Source organism: Pleurodeles waltl, chromosome 7, assembly GCF_031143425.1.
Source record: "Pleurodeles waltl isolate 20211129_DDA chromosome 7, aPleWal1.hap1.20221129, whole genome shotgun sequence".
Lineage (NCBI taxonomy): Eukaryota > Metazoa > Chordata > Amphibia > Caudata > Salamandridae > Pleurodeles > Pleurodeles waltl.
Window position 1 is genome coordinate 869,668,834 of NC_090446.1, and position 13,321 is coordinate 869,682,154.

Consider the following 13,321-nt stretch of genomic DNA (forward strand, 5'->3'; position numbering starts at 1 on the left):
GATTTGAAAGTATTTCTTTAAATGCATCATTTATTAACTGTCATACACTTTTGTTTTGATTAACCATGCATGTCATTATACAAATGAGTCCAGGTATTCATGTCCTGTAGCTCTACTGTTCACTTCCGGATCTGTACTGTCACTTGGTCAAACTCACATTACCTCTCCCGAACACGTGCATTATCAGCGTGACTCATATGTATGAAGATTAACTATAGTTGCGTGCCTCTTTTGCATTTGCATTTATAAAGCACTTCCAACCCTGAATTGGTATTGAAAAGTCTTTGTAATGAGGAGCACAGCCAAGCACAGACCACCTATAGGGAGGAGTGTACCAATGTCATTGTTCTCTGAAGAACACTAATTCATGCAAAATGTATGGACTCGTATCAGCAGCGTTCCTTGATACAAGGCAAACACGTTTTACATGAATGTATGTGTTTGTGGCTGGTTGGGATTTGCCTCGATTGTGTTGATCTCTGTGCAGTCCGTCGGTTTAGCCACAGAAGGGAGCTGTTGTGAAAAGTGTTGTATGAGCAGTAGCTGGAGATTCACCGGAGCCGCCTACAGTCTCACTGGTCAGTGCCCCAGAATGGGAACATGGTCTCAGCAGGGACATTTTAGAACATTTTGCTGGGATTCGAATACCCTGCTTTGTGCGCAGCAACATTTATTTCTGTTTTCATGTTCTAATTTAGATAATTTGACTTAACATAAAAACATGAGTGGATGTGGCGCCGTGTCCAGAGCTTGTGACCTTGGACCTGGGAAAGCAAACTCAAGGTTCGGCACCACTCAACATCTTCTGATTCTGACCAAATTACTTAATCTTGCTTTGCCTAAAAAAATGTGTGCTTGTGTAATACAACCAAGTCACGTAAAACTTCCAATACCTTCGGGGAGAGTTTGTGCTATGTAAGGGACTTAAATGTTTTTATATATATTTACAATCGGCATCAGCGGCAATGACTGGAATGGGAGCATGTCTGATAGAGAAGCTGAGCTCAAATGCAAGCAGCAAGAATTGGTTTCTTTGTTTTGTTTCAACAAGAGAGGTTCAGGACAAACAAATTACTTTATTGTTGGAGAGGTGAAGTGAAGCTCCGTAATAGGGTGCAGATTCCCTGTTTGCGCCCAGCACATCCATTTTATGTCATGCCATGGCGCAAACAGAGAAAGTGAGCCCTTATCATAATCCAGACCAAGAGCTACACTGAAGGAACCCAGTCAGAAATTATCATAATTGCATAGATCTCTATTTATCAGACTGCAGAAGTCTGTACATGGGAGTTCCCTTCAGTTTCCTTTTAAACATGTGGTTGTCTTACTAATGGACATAGCTTGTGCCATTCCTCTAGTTGTCTATACCTCATAATTGTGTCTCTTGTGATCTTGTTTTCTTGAAAATATGCGGCTAAATGGCCACATAGGTCTGCTCTTTACATCATGACTGAACATCTCCACATTCACCTCTTTTGTGGTTACAGAAAATGTGACCTCTGAGCTCCAGGAGATGAAGGTTTTACATGCAGTTCTCAAGTTCATGAGTTTGTGGAAGGTATGATAGATGGCGGAAAGTATTCCAAAGTGTAGCCACTGCATAATGATGCATCTGTCTTCCCAGCTTGCATGCTTAAATAGTGAAGCGCAAGGAAATCGGAAGGGCAATCTGATAGAAAGCAGCTAGTGATTCTGCTGAAGGATTGTGGGGATTGTAGTACTGCACATCTCAAACTGAGGCACAGAGTTTTAAGAACTGTGTTAAGAGATGTGGTTAAGTGCCAAAGATGGTGAGTATTTGTCTGAACATTGTGTGATTCTGAGTAAATCACTTAGGGGGTCATTTACAGTTTGGCAGAGTGAGATTGCTGCAGTAAATTTGCACTGATTCCACCTCACCAAGCTTGCAGTCGCTTTATTAAGAGTAGTGATAACACTTGTGTTGAAATGGCAGAGTTGCAGCTGGCTGTGCTGTTCAAAACATCTTGATGTCTCTCAGGTCGTTATTGGTCTAACAGCCATTTAGGAGGACATCACTACATTTTCCTACTCAGGAATGCCATGCAGTCAATTGGGGTGTGGGGCGGGGATGCAGCTCAGTTGCGTTCAGAGAGAAAACTCCCTGTGCATCGGCGTCCAGGTGGTTTTTTTTTTTCTTTTTTTTTTTCAGAAATGAACTCATGTGCTAGTTTATCCTTGACAAACAAAAAATGTTGGCAAACAGACCCATTAAACATGTCACCCGCTCAGCAAATCTTCAGTGCTTTCAATGGAGCCACCAGAGTAAGACCTACTTCGAAGGCAATGGGATCCTTGCCTCCTTCGTGGGACTCTCAAAATAATGCAGGTGGTCATCCACCAGGGTAGCAGAGGCCAGAGTCTGCAGACCAGGCTGGCCGGCGGTCTGCTCTCCACACACTCAATGAGGTGTCACCCTCTCTCTACTGAAAGTGTAAATATAAGAACTGCATTTGTAAATCTGTGAAATGTAACATAATGCAAACATCTGAGTCCCGCACGATGTACACAGCGTTGTATTGATATGTACTGATACATATGTATGGTGGCCGTACTGGAGGTCACTGCTTTCTTTGGGTGACAGGGGCTATTGGTTTCTTTTTGGCAAACCATTGCTCCAGTACTTTATAACGCATTAGTTGAATTGGTTCCAAACAATCTCCACTGGTCACTGCGGTTTACTGATCACACTACTTTGTGTATCCAGGTGATCCCTATGTCTACTGGATCTGAATGGATACGAGAGTTACGGTTAGAGTGGACCATGTGTTGAAGACCTTGAAAATAATAGTGTGCTACACAGAGCTGAGACCAAAATGTAATCAGTTATTGTTAACAGCAATTGTGTTGTTCATACGTTTTTAACAATTGATTCAAGAACACATTTCACACTAAAATATAGAGCTAAATTGCAGTTTTGCATTTCGCATAATTATGAGTATTTTCATTGTATTTTTTTTCAATTGTTTGCATAATAATGTAAAAGCAAATTACACATATTTCGCACACCCCTCCTTGGTTGGCTGCTGTGGGCCTGCTGTTGATGGTTGCTGGCACTGCCTAATTATATATTAAATTGCTTTTACCTGCTCCACTGTGCCAGGTTTCTCTCACCAACCCCTAGCCACACCCTTCAGTGCCCCATTGTGGATGTTGCCCTCGCATGTATCTCATCATGCCACTGCTGTGCTAAGTTGCAGGGACATTTTTTATATTATTTCTTGAAGTCGCTCAACTTATCTTATTTATAAGATATGTAGAACCCCCAACATGCAATGTAGCATACAAGTCTGTTAATAGTGTCAATGCACGAAAGGAATGGGAAGGGTGTCTAAGAGGAAAAGAGGGGGAAACTAAATGCTGAGGCTACATGGAAACGGTGTGGTAGGCAGGGGGTTCAGCTATATTTGATCATATTGCTCCGTTTTCAATTATTTCCTAATTGGTTGTATTTTTGTTGATGTGTTTATTTTAAAAAAATGTAAAAACGTTGCGTTTTATAGTAAATATATAGACATAGGTAGAAACGTAGAATGTCTTCCAGGGGGTCTGTCAGCTTGATAATGACTCGATGACAAGGTGTTGTTTGACGAGCAGGGTCTTCAGCTCCTTCTGGGAGTGTGGGGGGGGGGGGGGGAGGCACTTGACAGGTTCGGATGTGGGTGGAGCTTCTGATCCCTACGAAGGCCTTTGTCTCATTTTTGTCAAACTGTATTTCTGTTTTGAATCCTGGTGATGCCTATGCTGTGGCTTGTGTGTGATCCACCTGAGATTTTGAGTTTGCTGGTGAGGCAAAGTGGTAAGGTGCTCCTCCGGCAATCCTTGCTTGATCTTCCTCTAGCGCCCTGAGCACAGTGACTGTCACCCGAGGCACAAGCATCTGCGTAAAACCTGAGTGGAAAGGACGAGGTGCAACACAGAGGGTGGCCTGACAAAAGCAAATGTGAACATGTGTTTACATGTAGAGTTGCTAATGTGGTGGAGAGGGAACACCTACAGAAAAGCAGCTCTAACTCATCAGGGACCACCCCGGAGCTGGTAATGCGGCGAAGCCTATCCCGGGATTGCCGAAAGGAGGTAATGGTCATCCCAGCTCTCTCCGCCACGTTCTCTTCCAGAAAAGGTTATGAAATGTGCCCTTGTGTTGCTTTCTGGCCTATACTAGGCCTTCTCTCACACACATTCACTTAAAAAAGACCTGCCTGCTGCTGCTGACGTGTTGTTCACCTCTAGCTCGTGCCTCCGCCGGCCCTTTCCGTGCTCCTCTTTATCTGCATTCACTGCCGGCAGAGCTGTTTCTCCCCTACGAGTTCCTTTCCTGAAGAGGTGTCAGGTGTTTGCAAGGCCGTGGGTTACTGGATCAGCAGCCTCGTTAATATTACTGTATATTTTATAAATGGTCAGAACCCCTTTAAGGCCAGAGTGCTGCTGCTGGCTTCGCCCTCTGTCGGGAAGGTTTACTGATCTCAAGGTGTTGAGTACGTTTCACGCAGCTGGTGGTTCTCAGAACACTGGCAGGATTAGGATATGTGTATAAATGGTGACCCTGCCAGGTGTGATCTATGTGTCCCTTCGGATATAATGACAAACGACGCTCTCTTTCGTTGAGCACCCGTGCAGTCATCTGCAGCCGTCGTCTTGGAGCTGTACTTTGTGGGAGGACACCTGTCATCACTTGCACCCATGGATTAATTTATGAACATTCATAGCAGAGAGCCGATTGGTGCCTCGTGCTTGTTGAAGGTCACGACCTCCTAGTCTCGTCCTTGACCTGGAAGTGAACTGACTGCATCTCCCTTCTCGGACACCACACCCGCTGGATGAAATGCACTCAGCAGTCCCTGGTGACTGGACACAAACCAGTTAGAAGGAAGGGGCGAGAGATGCAGTCAGGCGATTCTACCTTGTGATGGTCTTATGTATATTTTCTTGCACACGAGACAAGGCGCCCATACCCTAATCCCAGTTGTTGCTGCTGGTAACCCTTGAGTGGATAAAGTTAACAATGTTCCTTGTTACTACTGCTAAACTTGTATTTGAGGTTACCTTTGTTCGCCTCAAACAGTAGTAGAGAGAAAAAAACACGTATTTGTCTTGTGTCTAGAAGTGACGTCACGCACTTCTGTGGGTCAGCAGATGGGGGCGCTCTGTGTCACTATTTAGCTCCGTGACACTCCGTCTTCCTGGAGATGGGACAGCTCTACTGCACAGAGAAATAGACTACTGATATCATAAAGAGTGATGACAGGGCCACGGAGTCAGCAGACTGTTGGACTTCTAATCTGTAGTGTGAGCACGGTCGTTTGTCGGTCTGGACACACAATACACCAGACGTGTTCTGGACCCAAAGGGTTCAGGATTGCAAAAAATCCGACCCATTGCTTCTATTTTCAATCCCGTCAGATGGAATATGCATAGGACAGCACGTCAGCATCTGACGCTCTGTGCATACTTGGGCCACAGAGATCCCACCGAACACGAGAGGCGCCTCGAAAGTTGCACGAGTGTGCAGTTGGTTACGTCATAAGCCAAAGGTGAACCTCGTACGGCCTCTGGTTTCTCTCACTCGTTTATGTAGTTGCTAAATGCATATTTCGATGACGAAATCAATTTTATGTAAGTTGACGCATGAGTATTACCATGGCTATACGTCAGTGCACGATGTTCGGTAGGTATGACGAGGTGTGTTTTGGGTTAGAAAGCAACATTTCGTGTAACCACAGTGACGCGCTTCTGTTCCTTAAAGCAATTGGGTTATAGCTAAAACATACCAGCTGATAGGTGGCGCCTTGCAGATGCGTATACCCATGACACGCTCTATTCTCCCTCCCTTACAGAAAAAACACACAAACCCAGAACCAGCCGCTGAGGAAAGAGTGGGCTTACTTGACTCTTAATTCAGTCTCACTATTCATACTGAGAAACTCATAAAGGCAAAGAGGAAGTAAAAGTTATAATGTGCACCTTTCCCGTACAATTCAGCGAAGTGTGGGCCAGTGAAGTTATTGTTTTGGACACCAAGTGTCGCTGTTCACCAAGCAAGGAAAGAAATTCAGAGCAAAATCCAGAAGATCACGTGGGGTAAACACAGCAGAGAAAGACAGCCCACCGACAGGGACAGGACGCATTTTATCAGTACATGTCAGTCCTCGGTTGCCTGTCCTTTGATCAAGTCTTGGGGATGCGTTTTCACACAAACCTTAAGCTTTATTTGGAACTAGAGTAACCTGAAAGACACCGTTGCTCGGCCATGGCGCAGTCACCGAGACGCTGCTACTCCGGGGCTCAGACACCGGGAGATGGTTACTCCGGGGCTGAGACACCGACACACTGTTACCCAGGGGCTCAGACACAGAGACGCTGTTACTCCGGAGCTCCTCTGCTTCTTCTTGTTACTCTGCTGACAGTCTGTGGAGCCACTTCTGGGCAGCTGCGTTATTCCATTCCCGAGGAAATGAGGAAAGGCTCGTTTGTTGGAAATGTGGCTTTGGATCTGGGAATGGATATAAAGGAGTTATCAGAAGGAGGAGCCCGCATCGAATCGGAAGGTAGGAAGCAGTATTTTGTTCTGAGCTTAAATAAGGGACATTTATACATCAATGAAAGGATTGACAGAGAAATCGTGTGCAGACAAGTAGCCCAGTGTCTATTACACGTAGAGATAATTTCAGAGAAAGTTATGAAAGTATATTCAGTCGAAATTAAGATTCAAGATATTAATGACAATGCTCCCACGTTCCTTGATGAGCAAGTAGTACTGCAGGTGCTTGAAATAATTACACCTGGGACCCGTTTCGTGCTGCCAGAGGCGAACGATGCTGATGAGGGGATTTATTCTCTTCAAAACTATCAGCTCAGTGACAATAAACACTTTAGTTTGGATGTAAGAAATAGGAGTGATGGCACAAAGTACGCAGAACTTGTCCTAGAGAAATCATTAGACCGAGAGGAACAGGAAGTTCACAGCCTCATCCTCACAGCTACAGACGGAGGGGATCCGGTCAGATCAGGCACCCTGCAGGTACATATCAACGTACAGGATTTCAATGACAATGCACCAGTTTTCAGCCAGAATGTGTATAAACTCAGTGTGTTGGAAAACACAGCGAAGGGGACTGTTGTGGGCAGAGTCACAGCTGTTGATATTGACAAAGGATCAAACTCAGAAGTAACATATTCCTTTAATAAGATGGATGAACATATTTTACGGACCTTTAAATTGGATTCTAAAACAGGAGAGATATCTGTGAATCAAAATCTGGATTTTGAAGAGACTACATTTTTTGAATTTGAAGTCAAAGGAAGTGACGTGGGAAGTCTTTTCTCACGCTGCAAAGTGTTAGTAGAGGTCATTAATGTGAATGATAATGCACCAGTAATCGTGATGTCATCTCTGCTGAAGCAAGTTCCAGAAAACACCCCACGGGGCACAGTAATCGCGCTCCTCCAGGTATACGATAGGGATTCTGGAGAACACGGGCATGTTACTTGTTTCCTTTCTCCTATCCTCCCATTTAAATTAAGGAAGTCAGTTGGTAATTATTATAATGTCATTACAGACAGTGCTTTGGATCGAGAGCAGGTCCCATTTTATAACATAACAGTTACAGCCACGGACAGCGGGACTCCTCCTCTGTCTAAAACTGAAAAGATACATCTTCAAATTATGGACGAAAATGACAATGCACCTCTATTTCAGCAGACGTCATACAGCACCTACATAATGGAAAACAAACCTCAAGGAACGTCAATTTTTATAGCCAAAGCTTCAGATTTGGATTGGGGGCGGAATGCAAAGATCAGTTACTCTATCACCCATGGATACATTGGAGATGTTCCACTCTCTTCTTACATATCCATTAATTCTGAATCTGGGGTCATCTATGCGCTTCAACCCTTTGACTATGAAGAGTTCAAAGAATTCCAGATCCAAGTGAAAGCTCAGGATGGCGGCTCTCCATTTCTGATGAGTAATGTCACTGTGACATTCTTTATACAGGATCAGAATGACAACGCACCTGAAATATTATACCCATCAACCCCCGCGGATGGCTCTTCTGGGGTGGAAATGGTTCCTCGCTCCTCTGAACCAGGTTATCTGATTACTAAGGTGGTGGCTGTCGATGCAGACTCTGGTCAGAACGCCTGGCACTCCTACCAGCTGTTGAGGTCCACAGACCATGGACTGTTTACTGTTGGTCTTCACACAGGAGAAATCAGGACAGCCCGCCCCATTATGGAAAAAGACGCCATAAAACAATTCCTTGTGGTCTTAGTGAAGGACAATGGACAGACTCCTCTCTCTTCTTCAGCTACAGTGACCATAGTGCTTGCAGACAGCATGCCAGAAATGCTCCATGATACAAGTATCCCTTCAGCTCCTGCAGACATGGAGTCAAACCTCACACTGTATTTGGTGATCTCTGTTGCTGTTGTTTCCTTCTTGTTCCTTTTCCTGATCATCCTTCTTTTGGCCATCAGGATTCACCGCTGGAGGGATTCTCAGTTGAGTGAGTCTTCCCGGGTTGACTTTAATTCCTTTCCTGCAGCCCCGTTTGTGGGAAATGATGGAGTCAGGGCTTTCCTACAATCCTATTCTCATGACGTCTGTTTGACAACAGATTCGGGGCAAAGCCAGTGTAAGATCCCTAATCCGAGCGACTCAAATACTCTTACGGGAAGTCAGAATGATAAGATACCGGGATCTGCTCTCATTGAAGATATTCTAAGTATGGACACAGAAGTCCAGACCTTTATTCAGGTACTGTCATTTCTTTAGCAATGTATTGATTTTTAACGTATTCTTATAAATGCACCATGTAGTGACTGATACAATTTCGTTTTTGACTAACCACTAATGACAAAAAAAATAGTAACGTGATAAACTGCTTTTACAAAATGAATTTTTCAAACTGTTGTAAAATGAAAAACATCTTGAGCTGCTCAGTTGAGGAATAATACAAAAAACTGCTTTTATTAGTTACTCGGTGGGCCACGTCCTGCTCTCTCATTCTGTCAAGACACTAATTCATTAACAGTGCGTTGTTAAGTGTGGCCAATTAAATTTTTACATCTATTTTAGGCATATGCTAATGCCTCGTTGCAATCATTCTTTAAACAAGGGTGTGAGAGCTGGATCCACGTTCTGCATTTTCCCATTATATAGCACCCGAAAAACAAACTGTGTGTTTTTTAGGTGTAGACATATATGGATCGTTTTGCTTGACACACAATATGTATTTCTGTCCTCCTTTCTGCACTCCTTCCCTTAAATCATTTTTGTACATTGCGATAAATACGAGTTATAAAAACAAACCGTACCCTTCAGTGAACTACAACCCCTTTATACCCTTTACACTCCTTTCAAAAGGGGTTGAGGTGTAGCCAGCAACAACTGTATAGTTCTCAAAACATCAACTGCGAGTCTCTGCCTCTCCGTAGCCAATAAGCCTAACTCTTGAGGTATCCCTGCAATGTTTCACAAGCTCGTACTATTGAAGAGTACACAATGGAGTGCATGTTGTTATGCAAATTAGTCTAGGTAGTTCACGGCCTGTAGCTCTACTATTTACTTTCGGATCTGTACTGTTACTTGATTAAACTCATATTATCTCATCCGAACATGAACAGCGATTTGTGTGCATTATCAGTGTAAATCATATGTATGAAGATTAACTATAGTCATGTGCCTCATTTGCATTTATATAGCGCTTCCAACCCTGACAAAGTATTAAAAAATCTTTGTAATGAGGAGCTAAACTAAGCACATACCCAGCTATTGGGATGAGTGTTCGAATGTTGTTGGTCTCTGGAGCACACTAATTCACGCAACATGTATGGATTTTTATTCGCAGCGTCTCTTCATATGAGGCGGACAGGTTTTACATATATGTGTGTGTTCTTGGCTGGTTGGGACTTGCCTTGATTGTGTTGATCTCTGTCCAGCTGTTCAGTTAATCCACAGAACAGAGCTGTTGTCAAACATGTTGTATGAGCCCTTGCTGTAGGTTCACTGGAACTGCCTTCAATCTCTGCTCAGTCCCACAGGAGGGCAACCAGGGTGGCTCCTTTATGATTGCAAAGGAGCGTCGCCCGACTGGCTGAGCCAGCAGCTGAAAAATAAAATGATATTTTAATCTTGTTTTATTTTTCTGCTGCTGGCTCATCCAGCATGTGCATGGAGTGCCTGGCTGGTCCATGGGAGCGGGGAGGAGGAGTGGAGTCAGTGCACTAAGTGAGCATGTCAGTTTGCTGGACAGCCAAACTGACATGCGCACTTTGCTTTCTCCAACCCGGCTGTGCTGCACAGATGGATTAAAGAAACTGCACAGAACCCAGTGCACTATCTGAGTGTCAGACCAAGCCTGACGCTGCTCTCTGTGTAGTCTCTGCCGCTGGGAATACGTAACTTTCATTAAATGCCGAAATGGGATCCTGCCCATGAATGAAATAATGAACTGAGAAAAAAGTGCGGTGAATCACTCAACTGTGCCATTACATTCAAGACTGTACATGGAGAATCCTGTGAAAGTTTCTCATATGGAAGTCCATGTTCAGGATATTATTGACAACCCCCTAACTTATCTGAGGAATTGGATTGTCTTGCAAATTGTCTAAACCAGATCACATTTCTATGATCGAGATCTGAACATAGTTTTCAAAGCTCTGCAGAGCTCTAAACTCAGAACTAACCCACATTTTATCCCAGAAGAAACGGAATGCGGTGATGGATACAAAAATGCAGAACTGGTGCAGGAGACAGCGAACAACAAACTCATCAACATTTGATTCTGACTGTATGTAATGGGTCTACCCAATAAAATTGAGTACTGTGGACATGAATATTAATGTACTTGATGCCAATGACAGTTTCCCAATGGATTACGAAGGAAACATTAGAAAAAGGACAGCAAATACGTCAGTGGTGCTTCTAGTGAAAGCCAAGGACAACGACGAAGGGCCAGATTCCAAAATCAACTACTTTTTCAGGAGCATCTCTAGATATGCTAATTTTGACTTCCATTTGGACGCAGTTAGGAGAGAAACTACATTTATGAAGTTCCTTGATTATCGAAAAACGATTTCCTATAAAACAATAGTATAATGTATGTGGTAAAACAAATAAATGGGAGTTAACAGAGAGGAACAGCGCCATATTTAAGAACTGCCGCCCTTTAGCTTAATATAGTCATCTGGCAAGCATTACAGTCTTGTGACTGAAGTACTCAGGGCAGGAAAACTGCACCAGAATGCAATATCAGCATATTCTCCTTTAGCCGCAAGCAGAACTATTGATAACAACTATCTGACATTAATGACAGTCCCCCAGTTCTTGGCCTGTCATCCTACTAGGTCTTTGTCCCAGGTAACAATTATCCTGGTGCTTCCATTTATGGAGTAAAAACATCTGATCTAGATTACGAGAAAATTGATACCCCACTTATTTACTTATTAATGACGTTCATGGTGTCCTTCTGCCCTCTTATTTCTCCATTACCTCTCAGTCTAGTGTTATTTAAGGTTAGCGTTCATATAACCATGAAGAGCTCGGGAAGTTCCAGGTCTGGTTAAAGGCTCAGGACTCTAGATCGGCTCTATTAAGTTGGAAGGTCCCTAAAAAGGTGTATTTTACTGATCAAAATGATTACTCACCAGAAATCCTCGTTCCCACTATTTAACCAGATGGTTCAGTTTTATACAAGGTAGTTCCACCTTTTTGATTACGTTTAGCTGAAAACAAGGTGGCACTGGTGGGTGCTGATTCTGGACGTAGTTCACAACCATTAAACCATCTACCTCGAATCCATGGATCCTCACTCTTTAAAACGGGACTTCATACAGGAGAAATTAAACGTCAAGATCCTTCCTGGGGAAAGGTCTCCTCGAGCAGGAAGTATTCATCATGGCGAAAAACAGTAGGCAGCCACCCCTCTCATCCTCAGTTACTTTACTTTCTTTCTGAAAACGCACATGGGATTCTTGGTGAACTAAGCAGCCATGTACACAATTCAGAAACTCAATCCAATTTAGAGATCTCGTTATTAGCAGCTTTATCTTTCATTTAATTTTTATTTTTAACACGGATCCTTTTAGCAGTTATCAAATGCAGGAAGTCCAAGGTTATAACATGGTTGACTCTGTAGCTCTTGCTTGACTATGCAACTGCTCCCCTATAATATGTGAATGGACCTAAGACTGTCCTACTCTAATTAGGTTGTTGTAACTCTGAACTCAGAGCCACGTGCTTTCTTGAACCCAGTCAAGAGGTTGTAGCGTACAGTCTCCTTTCTACAGACGATTGTGGGATAGGAAATTAATCTCACAGAAGAACAACACATACAGAAACTTAGAAACAGGCGAAACGTGTTTGCAATTATAATGGACATGCTCCTGTTTAGTCAATAAGAAAGAAACATAGCTATTTCTTCTTGCTGTAGTTTAATCGTTAGGGAATGCGTGTGGTAGTTATTAGTTTACATGATAATTCACCTGAAATCTGTACTCTGTTTGTAATTATATGACTTGCGATCTCACAAGTAGTGTTTACGGTTTTGCTTTTGTAAAATTACACTGCAACTTATGTAGACCATTTTTTTATGTTTCAGAATGAAAACCATGGTAAAATACCTCAGTAATAATGTTTCGTATTTGTTTCTGACAGTGCGGGCAAACATGTAGGCAATTAATTTACCTATTGAAAATAGGCCAGGTGTCACATGCCACTGACTGTCTGCTTGAGAGTGGGACAAGGACATAATTGAAAGTAAAAAAAGAAAAAAATAATTGACCACATATGAGAGAGGTTTCCTTTATAAGAAGAAGAAGACAGATGCATATTTTAAGAGCTACTATATGTACTTTCAGTTGCTGTGTTTGTGATGGTCTGTTCACTCCATCGTCTGTGGTGATCCTTATCTACACTGCAGGAACCCAGCCAGGCGTTGTCGTCCTTGCATAGGTCCGTATTTATTAGGCTGTGGGAGCCTTCGGTTTCCTTTGCAATGTGTGGTTGTCTTACTGCTGGGCGTAGCTTTCATCATGCCTCTAGTTAGCCAGACCCCAAAGTTGTGCTTCTGTGGTTTTGGTCTCTTGTTGTGAAGCGCTGATTTCATATTTCTGGTAGATTTTACCGTAGTAGATTGTCTTGGTGTTCTAGGGGCATAGTACCTCGTGAGGTCGGAAAAGTACATTGAAGATAACTCATTGTTCTTGTGGCTTACATTGCAAATAACAACGTACAGGCTTTAGGAGCTCCTCGCCTTCAGGCCTCTGCCCAGCGTCCCTGTGCTGTGACGTAGCAGCT

General features: G+C 43.2%; 1 protein-coding gene across 11 annotated transcripts in view; it reads left to right on the plus strand.

Moving 5' to 3' along the window:
* LOC138245662 (protocadherin gamma-C3-like) overlaps positions 1 to 13,321 on the plus strand; it is an 830,748-nt gene that overhangs the window by 317,269 nt on the left and 500,158 nt on the right. Inside the window, exon 1 of one of the 11 annotated variants that reach the window (XM_069199438.1) lies at positions 6,114 to 8,779. The exons of the other annotated variants lie outside the window; for them this stretch is intronic. Within the exon in view, the coding sequence (XP_069055539.1) occupies positions 6,269 to 8,779 (2,511 nt within the window). The 5' untranslated portion in view covers positions 6,114 to 6,268. Of the gene's footprint in view, positions 1 to 6,113; positions 8,780 to 13,321 lie in introns of those variants that run through there. 11 annotated transcript variants of the gene reach the window in all.